This window comes from Tympanuchus pallidicinctus, unplaced genomic scaffold (genome assembly GCF_026119805.1).
Source record: "Tympanuchus pallidicinctus isolate F22 unplaced genomic scaffold, pur_lepc_1.0 scaffold1, whole genome shotgun sequence".
Taxonomy (NCBI): Eukaryota; Metazoa; Chordata; class Aves; order Galliformes; family Phasianidae; genus Tympanuchus; species Tympanuchus pallidicinctus.
The window spans coordinates 96,114,992-96,127,485 of NW_026294618.1; the positions used below are offsets into that span (position 1 = coordinate 96,114,992).

Below are 12,494 nucleotides of genomic sequence, written 5' to 3' on the forward strand. Positions count from 1 at the left end.
TGTCTCTTTGTTTCTAAGTTGTTATATTTAGAACCTGATAGAATTTGTGTTAATAGAATCTAGTCTATGTAGTAGAATGTCAAATAATATGAACTTCTCTTTAAAAGATTATTCAACATCATTAGGGCTGTCGCTCTGCTGTGAATAAAGGACGTAAAATCATCCTTCTTATTCTGTACGACATAAAAAAATGAAAGCTGTTATAACCCATATAGATATCTCCTGTAGCACAAGGCAGAACCAAAACAGGGTGTCTTTTTCTTGAAAGAAGCTCTGAGCCAAAATAAATAAGTGCTGTTTGAGTCTGGTGAAAAACACTTGCAAATATGTATTTCATTTGTTTGGAGAATCTGCAGTGGTTGTGTGATAGTCTGGATATTTTGCCACAGCTGAAGAGTGCCCTGCACAGCTCTGGCCTGTAGTAGATGAGGTCTTTGGTTGGTCAGCAGAGCGTGTTGCCTGCTGTACCAGGGTGCTATTTTTATTTGCACCAACTGCCAGAATTTCCACATATTTAGTATATCAACCGTGGACTTGGGGATTTGCTGTGAAGTCTGGCAAACTTCAATTTTAACGCATGTTGTCTTGTTTTGGAAGGGAGATTAGATTTGGAGGATGCCAGTTCTACCTATTCTGTAGGAACCACTTTTCGAAGGAGTTAAATATCAATCTGGGAACTGCTTGGTGCCAGCAGACCAGCAGAAGGCAGTGCCAATATGGGGTGTTCTATAGCAATTTAGACTGAAAACTTTAAGTAGGCAGCTTCAGTACTCGTGCACAAAGTTCATTTCGCAATCTGTGTGAAGTTTGGATTGGTAGGTGAGGCACTCTGCCGAGGAGTGTGTATGAACTGATGCTCTGTCATGTCCCTTGTGATTGATTCCCTTTTCCTGTATAATTCCTTTCAGAATATCATCTGCGTGCATTACCTAAGTCCTTCCCAGATGAGCAGGCTTGATATTAGATGAGTGGTGGTTAGCTTTAAAGTAGTGCTTTGAAATGTCCTGGGAAAAATTCCAGAGGAATGTTTCTAAACTAGAGATTAGAAAGTCACACAGGCGCACACACTGCTTCTCCAGCCTGCCCCCCTCTATTCTTAGATATACATTATGCATATGGATATCTGGGAATGGTTTGGAATCATTTAGGCACTTATGACATACTATTTTATCTAGCCGGTTTGGGAAGGAATTCAATATACTTATGTTGTGTTGACCTTTAACACTTGTAATGAATCCAGTTCTGCCTCTTGGAATAGAATGTGAACTCCTTAGTGGCTTAGTCATTAATAAGTAGGGTTCCCCTAGTGCAGTGGAAAATCAGATGGATAATACTTGATATTATTCACACTAGGCAAACATTACTGCTTGTCAAGATGATATACGGGGATTTTTTTTCCACATTCAAAAAGAGAGTTGCCCTGGTGGTCTTTCAGATTTTGTAAGAAGGGCAGATTGAGACAGCAAACATTTCTTTTTATTAAAAACAATATCCCTTTTTATTGCAGTGTGAAAAGGACAAAAAAGGGGAAAAATAGTGTGAGCAAACCTCAAACCAACAAGGACTCCAAGAAAGTGGATCTTGGCTCAGTGGGCTTACAGACAGGGAACAGAAAGAATGACTGTCAAACTTCTCCCAGTCCTCAATCAGAAGCGAAATGGAGGAGCACAGGATGGCTAAAGAACTGCATAAATACAGCTGAGAGCAACTTGGAGTTTCCTGTTTCAGAGCTGGAAAATAATGTTAATCAGAGACAGGCAGAGGATGCTAGCAGCCAGCAAAAACCTCATTCTGTGGAGCGGTTGAAGTCAAGACTTCTAAGCAAAAATTCTCCTTGTAGCTATGAGTCAGCACTGCTAGGCCCAAAACAAAATCAAAAAATATCTGAAACACAGTCTCAACAAAAGAGTTGTAGTTCTGAAGAAAAGTTAAACCATTTCAAAGAAATATCCTCTGAAGAGACTCCTTTTATTCCTGGCAACACAGAAAGGAGTAAGTGCAGTGATGATCACCTAGGTCTGTTCTTGGAGGAGAAGACCCCACTTAATTCCAGGTTGTTTTCTAAACAAGACTTTAAAAAAATTGCATCTGATGAAAACTTACATACTTTTGGAACAAAACAATCCCAGCCTCTTTCTATGAGGACAAACCAAAATGAGCCAGACACAACCACTGAAGAATTACCTGTAGTGCCTTCAGCATCCTGTTTAGAAATGCAGACTGTGTCTTCAAAGAAGCTGATCCAAAAAAGGAAAAAAGAAGGTGAAGATGGTCTCAGGAAGTTAAAACTACGAAGGCTTAAGAAACCATAAAGTCTGAAATATCACCATGGTAGTGTGGGCAGACAGCCAGATTTGTGCTTGGAAAGCATATACAAAAAGTAGGAAGCCATTAAATTTAAAAAAATTTATTTTTTAAAAAAGTCAAAATTAGATAAAATTTTAAATAACCAGTTAACGAGGCATCTTAGCTATTTGGAACTGTAATGAAGATAATTATATCTTTTCGTATTAGATGCATACATATGGTACAAACCAAGTGTAATATTTAGAGAAAGAAAAATCTCCTATAACATAATATTTACTAAGCAAAATCTCAGACCAGTGATTGTTTTGATACTATTAAGAAGTCCTGACAGCTGATGACAGTATGAGCTCAAATCACTATTGTAATCCCTCAACAGCTACAGTTATCTTTTTTTTTTCCTTGTTTCTAAGCACACAGTTTGTTTTGGTCAAAATTAATCCTTTTCCATGTTAGGAAGTTTCTGGTTTATTCATATGATGTTTACAAGAGTAAGGCAAGTTGAGATTATTTCAGATACATCTTTAGCTGGATTTTAATATTGCTGGTAATTGAAGGGCTGCATTTTCAGTTGGCTTTCCCTTGCTTGTGCTTGGGCAGTTTTCACATGAATACCTATTTCTAAACTGAGCTGTGGATACAAGTGATCATGCATTCGCTACCTGTAAAAATGTAACACAAACATGCACTCAGGTTTCAAAATCAACCCTTGTTTGTGTGTGAGGTCACCACGCGGCGCTTTTGAGGTGTTAGCAATTGGAATTTTTTAAGATAGAGATAATTTTTAACTGTTCAAGGCTTTTTGGTACTCTTTTTGTAACTTGTATGCTAATGTGCTATGGAAATGTAACTTCCTATTGCATGTTTATATTTTTAAATGGTTAAAATAAAACGGCAAGCAATTTCCTTTTGACCCTTCTCTCAAGATCAATGTAAGCACAGACATTTTATGTGAAGAAAATATTGCAAAATTCTTACTTACACACGCTTATGTTGTGAGTAGACTCATCTAGATTCATGGGGAGATCCACATCCATGGCACTAGAGGTGGTGTGTAGTATAGGTTAGAGTCAATAACTCAGCAGCTGTCAGCAAAGCACTGATAGTTGAACAGCATCATTGCTGCTATAAAAAACTTCTGCTTTTACTATAAAGGAAAAGGATTCTGCATGCATGCTAGAATACATGAATACATGTTCTTTTTTTGTCTTTCAGCCTGTTTACGTGTTACAGTGCTTTGCAGTAAGGTTGCTAATGCTTGCCAATCTTCAGGCTCTGCAGAAAGGTCTTTCCTAGTAGCAAGCAAAAGGAAGGCTGTAAATGAAACTGGGTTTGGAATAACAGCCTGAGGTATGTTTACTGCTCTTTTGTTTTGAGATATAAAGAGTATAAGGACATCTAGTTAAGTTTCAGAGAAATGAAAGTAAGTAAAACAGAATTGCTTGATTATTTATATTAAGGTTTCAGCCATTTTCTAGATGGCTTATTTAAGTCCTAACAGTGAATAATCTGACAACAAATGGTACAAGCATATATTCTAGTCTGCAGTTTTACATTTCCTTTATTTCTACTGTGCTTTTTATCTGGATGCTTTTGAATTTTCCATTATATTCTTGGTTGCAACAGGTAACTGTAGGAGATGAACTATTAGAAGATTATTATGTAAGAACAGGCACATGTTGAGTTGGCAAATTTACTTTAGGTTTTTTGTTTATTTGTTTTTGATATTTGGTTTTTTTTTGTTTTGTTCTGCTTAGCAAAGGGGCGTTATGATGGCTTTCCCAAAGTGGCAAACACACAGATTGTTTCTGTGAGAACTGTGGGCAGGCTGGAGCAAGTAAGCCCCAAACTACTACTAATAGCTTCAGAGTCAGAAGCCTCTTGCACTTCTCTTATTCAAAAGAACATAATTCAAGTATTAGAATCAAGTATGATGTGAGATACACTTCACCATGTGTATCTTATATCAGTGAATATTACTATTCTTACTAGTTTGGCCTTATAATTACAGATTAGTTTTACTTGTAACTGAGTAACATATCTGCATCCACCCTTAAAAATGACTCTCATACGTTTGTAAGGGCAGATAAAATTATTGCTTTTTCTGCAGCTGAGTACTTGATTTTGCTTTTAGGATATTTTGTTTTGTTACTTAGAGTGCTGTCTCCCATAACCTTATTGATAACATGAGAACATCTGTTTAAAATAGTGATCTTGTAAAATTAACAAATGTAGGGATAGATTGTTTAAAAATGTTTGAGCTTACAGGCTCAGAACAATTACAGTGAACTTTACAGTGAACTGTAATTGGTAGTTTGTTAGGTCCCTAGGCTTGTTTCTGAGACCCACTGCTTTCTGGCTGTGTATTTAGCAGTTAATTTGAAAAGCTGTCTCTTGGATCCTTTCAGAAATGCAGGGGATTTTAGGGAAAAAGTTTCAGTATCATCATTTCTGGATTTTAGATGGTGCTACCACTCGGAATTGTTCTTTCTTCTCCTCTGTGCATTAAGACTACTATAAAAGTTTACTTTTTGCAAATGCTGTGGAGAATTTAATGTGATACCTGAAATGTGTTGTTAGCATATGCTTGTGTTACCTGTCTGCTTTCACCCCGAGGTTCTTCTCCTGAGCCTTGGGGTTTTTCTTTATCTGCAGTCCACCTGCATCCAGATGACTGACAGATGTGTGTGGTCTGGCATGCTCTAGAAATGCTAACCTGGTTTCCAAGTCACGGTTAGGATCAGTAGAAAAAAGAATGCCTGCTGGAAACTGAGCCCCAGTAATGGAAAATGAACAGCTTTCAAGTCTTGGCCCAGGCTTGCTATTACAAATTTGCTACACAGCAGAGTTAGCATACCTTTTTATTAAAGATATTAAATATTTAAGGCTCTATTCTATTCTGAAGTCTCCATTGAAGCACAGAAATAACGTCTTCATTTTTTTCTTCTGGGTTTGTTTTTTACGTTTGTTTTTTCTTCAATGCTTCTTTGAACTTCTCTGAAATATGTGTAGGTCTGAGCAGCTGACTGGCTACAGCCCACAGTCTGCTTAATTTGGTCTGTGCTGTTTGCTGATAGCGAAGCAGTCCTTTCCCAGCCAAACTAATGTGCCCAGACCATCATTTCCAGTATGTGTTACAAAGAAGCAGTTAAAATATTTGTGTAGTGAACCTGTGTATTTAAACGTACATCAAAGGCTAGGCCAGCCTTTTACATATTTATGTATTAAAAGAAAGCAGCTGATGTAAAATATCCTTTGCCCAGCGCTGATCCGTAGGGAAGTTTTCAGCTAGTAGAACACTTCTATTTGGGTGATAGGCCCTGTGCTAGTTCTGATGATTGTCAAATTGTAGTTCTGCATACCAGGTTCTACAGCTCATACAAGCATGTCACTACCACTGCACTGTCGCATTTCAGTGTAACGCTTGACTTGAAGAATATCAAGAACACTTGTTTCTAACAAAAAAGGAGAATTTTAAGAACAAAACCTTTCTTTACTACAAAATATTTTGTCTCAGTGAAGTGTTAGATAAACTTGCTGGAACATTTATTTTTTCAGTCTGAATTTCCTTCCCTCTCACAACTCTGCATGTGGGTCACATTCTTTGGGTTTTAATTGGCATTTTTACATCATCATCTCATTGGCTTTCGAAGGGAAAGTTGATCTTTTTTAAAGGAAAAATATAGAGGAAATAACTTTTTGTTTGCATTGAAAAGCAGTTGAAATAAGAATGATGTAAAATGTAACTAGAATATCCATGTTGTTCATGTTAACAGTAGATATCTTGTTGTCTGTATCAGTACCTAATAAAATGTCTCCTGCTGTATTAAAGCGCTCCAATGCAAGCTTGAGCAAACACAGTTAATAGTATCAAGAGTCTTTGAGCAGCAGTGGAAAATGTGGCTTGGCCTCAGAAATTAGGTTTAATAAAGGCACTCCTCACTTTGCATTCTGCTTTTTTCTTCTCTGATAATCATTAAATAGTATCCAGAAAACTGTACGAAGGAAAGATTGGGCAATGGGGAAACAGCAGCACATCGAGCCTTTCATCAAAGGGATATCAGGGTGTTCTGCTGCTGAACCTGAGAGGAGTATGAATATGCTTATTTTGATGGTTGAGAGCAAGCAGTTTCTTCATGGTAATGCATGTTGGTTAAAGAGCTCATGCAAAGTCTTTCATCAACTTGTTCATCTGTTTCTTAACACAGTTCTCCCTTCTTGCTCACTTCTTTATTCCACATAACTTCCTGGAACCTGGTAGTGTGTGACCTTGTCTCTTCCACAGTGGCAAGAAGGTGACATTTTTAGATTGGGACTTTTTGTTCAACATTGGCTTATGCTAAGAATTTGTATAATAGTTGTGAAAATGATGTTGTGCCCTAGAGCATTTCAGCTATAACCTGGAATTTGTCCAGGGAAGTAGCCTCCAACATCCTAACTCCTTTACCACGTTTCAGTTATTCCAGAGTCAGGAATTCGTTGCTGTGAGAGGTAGCAACGTCCTTTTTGTGAATGAGAAATTCACTGATTTGCTCATATGTTGCCAGATACATCCTTTAGTAGAGCTGAGACAACCCCTTCAGTTACTACCTCAGCAACAAGAATTGGTAATCTAGCTCTGGAACTGCTTTATTTTCTGCCAGAATAATTGTCTTTTTGATTATGCACCAAATCTTTAAGGAAAAGAGTCTAGAGCTATAATTTGAGAGATGTGCATGCCCCTTTTTAATATTCATGTGATCTCATAACGCTAGAATGAAAAGAATAGAAGTTTATTCCTCCACCCTGTAGAGAAACTGGTTGGAACAATTTGCACATCACAGAGAAGGAGCTGGCTGGAAGCTGTGGGCTGCAACTCTGGTCTGACGCCTGCCTGATACCGCAGCGCTCCGCGGCTGCCCCAGTGCTCGGTGAGCCATCTGCCAACCATCCGATGGCCAACAGACTGCTCACAACCTTCAACTCTTTTCTCCTCCACGTCCCAGAATTGGAATTAATCACATTCAGCACAGACATTTTTCTGTTTGGTTTTGTATTCCCAAACCAAGGGGAAAAATGGCTAGCCTTTAAAAACAGACTCTGTAAACAGTAATCATAATGACCACTGGTGTTACTACTGCAAAAGGAGAAGCTGAAAAATTCTTGAATATCAAGCATCTGTTAGTATCTTGCTTCTTTTAGAAAGGGAGGAGGAGCTTATGCAATCACTTCCATCATCTGGGGAGGAAAAGGCTGAATTTGGTACTTCCCTTGTCAGAACTTCTCATCTTCTTTGCAGACACAAATATAAAAATTGCCTTTGCCTTGTGACTTGTTCCGGGGGAACCCTGCAAAGCCAAAGGGCTGCAATCCAAGCTAGAGGATGAAGGCTGGAGCAGGCACGCTGGGGATAGCAGATGACAAGCTGCATCATCCAGTCTTCAAGGAGCAAAGGAGAAAGTAACCATGTACATTTTCTAGCTTGCCAGGGAGCTGATTAATAATATTAACTCTTGCCATGGAGAAGTGTCCATTGGTGCAAGAACAAGTATTGCTACTATAAAGAGAAAAATATTTTCATCTGTGAAGATAGCTGGAGGATTGCTAGTTTCATATTTATGCCCTGAGCTGGTTTGTATTACTTAGATGCTGGGCTTCAGATATACAAGAGCTGTCTGGCTGTCATTTGCTTGTATTAACAACACAGAAATAGCCGTTCCCAAGGCTATCTTTCACCCAGTGACATGAATTTATTGTCAGGCTGATGTAATATGCATCGTCAGCAGCTTTTTTGCTACTCACCTCCATGTAAGGTGGGCCCTTTCCATGTGGAGGTGCAGTGACTTTGATGTGGCTGTGTTCAGTTCACGTTGAACCAAACCCAGATTTGATGGGCTCAGTTAACCATAGGAATAGCAGAACTGTGGGAGCAAAGAGGAGCAACTTATGAACTTTAAAAATATGTTTAAATGGCAGCTCAAGAAGCACACATTTTTCATTCTTAGATAAATAGGAATCCAAACACACTTGCAGCAGGAGGCTTCTCATGACTAAACAGAACGCGTCTTCCCAAAGTAGTAAACCATGAATGAACAGTTTCCATAAATGTAAACATGCCTTGATATTCTAATGGAAAAGCCTTAAATGTTTGTATTTCTATTTATTTTCATCCCAATAGAAAACATTTTGTATATCAACCCTCCACTGGGGGGTAGTTCTGGGCTTTGGAAGACTGCTTTTTTTTTTGTAAATTCTCCAGTGTAAAGTAAGCTTGAAGCTACCACTGAGATACAAGGATATAATGTAACTTTTACCTCTCTGATTTTGTGAGGCCATCAGGTTATGATGAGTTACACAGGAAATCAACGCCGTAACAAAACCTCTGCATGGTCAACACAGGGCTTTGTTGCCACGGAAAAAATATATAAAAATAAATTAATACTATGCTCAACATTTTGCTTTATGCTGTCTTTGGAGATCTAAATAGCATTGGCACTGTGTTAGATGATTAAGTCTAATTAGAATTTGCCTCAGCAGGCTTTGAAGTAGCATGTCACAAACACGTTCCCATGACTAGCAGAAATCCTGGTGTTCTGTTTTGTTGGGTTTTTTTTGTTTTTTTTTTAATTTTGCTTAGTAGAAGGCTGTCTCGAATTTGAAGGAATAAGCCCAAGTGTAAATGTTTCTGTGATTTATAAGCAGTAGATGGTTTTGCACTGTTGAAGTTGAGACCTCTGTGAAGTGTAGACTAGAGGAAGGTTGTTAATTCAATGTTATAGTACAGAAAACAAGTCAGTTGATAGCCTCACTGTGCCTCTAAGCCAGGTGGAGGATTCCATTAAGTGGCTTTTTTAGATGCAACTTCTTTGCTTTATTGCAGATTGTAGAAATTTAGGAACAAAGGAAAAAGAATACTTATGGGATTTGTTTAGGTATTGTTGAAGTGGATAGATGAAGGTAATCTTGTCAATTTTTCCTTCAGCAAGCAGTAAACTGGTGATTCCCTGGTACTTCAGCTACATGACATGCAACTGTGAACAGTTAGAGCAGTAACCCTTTCAAGGTATTATGTAGCAACAAGTTAGAATCTCATCTTAAAATAAGCTTGAAAAAAAAAGTAACACTAAAGAATGAGATTTTACCTTTTTTTTTTTTTTTTTTTTCTCCAAATGGTGATAAAGACAGTACAGAACAGTAGGTCTTGTGCTCAGATTATTTTCAAGTGTTTGTATTATAACAATCTTTATATAAGCTATCTGCATTTATTACAAACAAATATGAAAGAAAAAGCCTATTGTTTTTCAACTCTTGCATGGAGTGGCTTAAGATGAAGTACAAGAAGGAACATGAACCTCTTTCATATTATTTGTCAGCTGAATTTGTTATTTACTTAATGTTTCTGTCAGCTTTAGCAAAGCAAAGTCACAGCTTCATTGGGAAATGTGCTAAAATGAAGAGCAGGGTATCATTCAACTGACCAGTACTTCCACACCCAGCCCCTCAAAGCCAGGAGGGGCTGCATTAGTTAAGCACTGAGCCATTTCAGAGTATTCTGAGAGTTTATTTTATGCTTTACAAAGCATTTTTTTGCCCATTAGGCATCAGTATAATCTATGGCTCCTTTCCCATCCAGGTCAGCAGTTTGTATCTTGCCTAGCTACTTAGATTTGGTTACCAGCTGGTTCATTGGCCCATGCAAAATAAACTAGTTGCACAATTCCAGTCACATTATCATTCTCTTTTCAAAAGGACACAGAGGTACATTAGCCAAAAGACATCAAGAACAAGGGACAGGTTGCTTTTGAACCCCTTCAATTTGAATGAAAGCCAGACAGAAACGCGTAATCATCCAACAAAAAGCTCGACTTCACCAAAATCAGCATCAGGTCTCAGAAATGTAAGCCATCACTTGCCACTGCTTGAGCACAACTAACCAGGTGGGAGCGCTTCCAAGCTCAATAATCTCCACGCTGTTTTATGTTTTCATACAAAAAATTTAATAAATATTACTTTTCAAGATTTATTGCCAGGAACAACACATCAAAGATGCATTTTCATATAACACTAATATCACAATACAAGGTATCTTCATGATCTCAATGGTTAACCACTGAGATTAGTATGTTTATAAGCCTTTTGATCTTAAACATTGTAATAGCACTTTGATTTCCTCACTTGTTAAGGCGGGCAGTGTAATCTATGGCAAACCTACACAGTGATCTTACTGGACATTCTACTGTTCAAGTATTCAACAACTAGCTTATTAGAATACTCCCTAAATGCAGTAGATTACAAAAAATTCAAATCTACAAGTGGTTCAGTATTACATATTCATGGTGAGAAAAAAAAAAATCAGAATTTACAAAATAAGATTGCTGTGTTTCCAACTTCACACGCTAATTTGATATTTTAATTACATGCAACCACTCACATTTCATCTACATAAAGTAATAGCTCAGTTTTGTTCCCTTAAACTGCTTCTTAGCAGATTATCTGCCTGTCACTCGGTTTCAAGTCTAAAGCAGCAAAAAAAATTTTCTAGTCTAATTAACTAAACTGCCTCAGTCAGTACTTACAAATAGTCTTAAAGTGATACTATGGAAGGTGTTTCAAACATTTGACATTGTACAAAAACCAGCATCAAGGCATGAAAGCCCGTCCTATTAAAAATAAACTATTTTAGAACACCTTAATTTTGGCATATAGGCAACATGTAACAAGAAAATAAATTCAAAATGAAGAAGCCACAAGCTTACAATGCTATCAAAAACCTTCAACTCTAAACACATACATATAAATAAAAAGGAATGATATTTTAAGGCTCTTGATTATTAAGTTAATAAATCAAATATACACAGTGATTAATAAAAAAGAATTATTTACATATCTATACAAACTTCTATTTTTGACACATTTTCCTCTTTAAATTCTTCATTTACCAGCAACTGCTGACAAGTTCCCCCCACCCTCCCCCAACAAAAATACAATAAAAAAATAAATAATAAACTTATTTTTGATAGTTGCTGTGGTTCCGAGCTGCAAAGGCACTTTCAAATACAGAACTAGTTGTACGTCACCATAAAACCAATATACAAAAAACTCAGATTCAATAAATATAAATAAAATGCATTATTCTAAAGAAACGGTATAAATTGGGACATCTGGCAGAAAAAAAATGAACGCTAAGGAAGAGTAATAAGGCTCTGTAATACCTTATGAAACATTTCCATGATGCATCAGCTACAGCTGAATTTACATTAGGGCACTTTTGACTAGTTTTGCATAGATGTGAAATGCAGCACTTGGTATTCCAGCCAACCACAGCAACTATCATTGCCAGTGTAAGCCAGCTTGTCAAAACTTAAATTAACAGAGGGACTCTAAGTAAATAATAGCCTTAGACTCAAATATTACACAACAGTTTAAGAACTACAAGCTCTTGAGTGCCTTTATAATGATATTTAAAGGCCCTGCACGGCAGCACCCAACTGTCTGCTATACAATGTACTCCATTCTATTTAAACTTTGTGCACTTTCCAAGTCTCTGTTGTCCTGTTTATTTGTCCAGTTTGGGTGTTTTGTGGGTGTGCTGTTGGGTGGCTTTTCATCTCTGTCTACCAAAGTATATGCTGGCTGCTTGGCAAACCGGGCCTTTTGCTGGTGTTTGTCCATGTCATCTTCCTCCACTTCTGAATTGTGCGTCCTTATTTTGGCGATTTTAGAGTTTTTGTTTTCATAGTCTTTAATTGGAACAGTATTTGCTCCGTGTTTCTCTATGGGGTTTTTTATTTGATTCAGCTGCTCCCTTACGTTGTTGGTGGTGTTGTCATCAGATGCTGTGTGAGTATGGCTGCTCTGCTTTCTGCGCTTTTGAATGCACCAATAGAAAACAGTTACCAGGCAACAGATCCAGGCTACTGTTAAGACTGAGCTCAGTAATGGCACCAAGAAATCTGGAAGAGAGAGGAGACCAGTTAACCCTGCTACAAACAAAGTGTTCCAGTCAGTGCTTTCCACAAAGGGTAATCTCAGCTTTTAAGCCTCGTTTATGCACTGGTCTCAATAATGTGAGGATAATCATAGCTCTTTTAGAATACAGGATGTTTTAAGTGAGTTTAGTATTCTAACTACTAGCTAACAGCCCCCTCATGGAAGACTTAATTCTTGTCATCACAGGCACCAGTACTGCAGGCTGCATTACACTGCCTTGC

At 37.7% G+C, this 12,494-nt stretch overlaps 2 protein-coding genes across 8 annotated transcripts in view; one reads left to right on the forward strand and one right to left on the reverse strand.

The window, feature by feature from the left end:
- The window catches only part of SLX4IP (SLX4 interacting protein), an 80,231-nt gene extending 70,659 nt beyond the window's left edge, over positions 1-9,572 (forward strand). For 6 of the 7 annotated variants that reach the window (XM_052700160.1, XM_052698107.1, XM_052701761.1 and 3 more), the window contains one exon: positions 1,508-3,210. In XM_052700160.1, coding sequence (XP_052556120.1) covers positions 1,508-2,312 — 805 coding nt within the window. In that variant the 3' untranslated portion in view covers positions 2,313-3,210. Of the gene's footprint in view, positions 1-1,507; positions 3,211-3,519; positions 3,655-6,288 lie in introns of those variants that run through there. The other variant, XR_008210242.1, reaches the window with a different exon arrangement.
- A 684-nt stretch (positions 9,573-10,256) lies between these two features.
- JAG1 (jagged canonical Notch ligand 1) overlaps positions 10,257-12,494 on the reverse strand; it is a 35,555-nt gene continuing 33,317 nt past the window's right edge. The window contains exon 26 of the mRNA XM_052695751.1: positions 10,257-12,236. Within this exon, the coding sequence (XP_052551711.1) occupies positions 11,779-12,236 (458 nt within the window). The 3' untranslated portion in view covers positions 10,257-11,778. The remainder of the gene's footprint in view (positions 12,237-12,494) is intronic.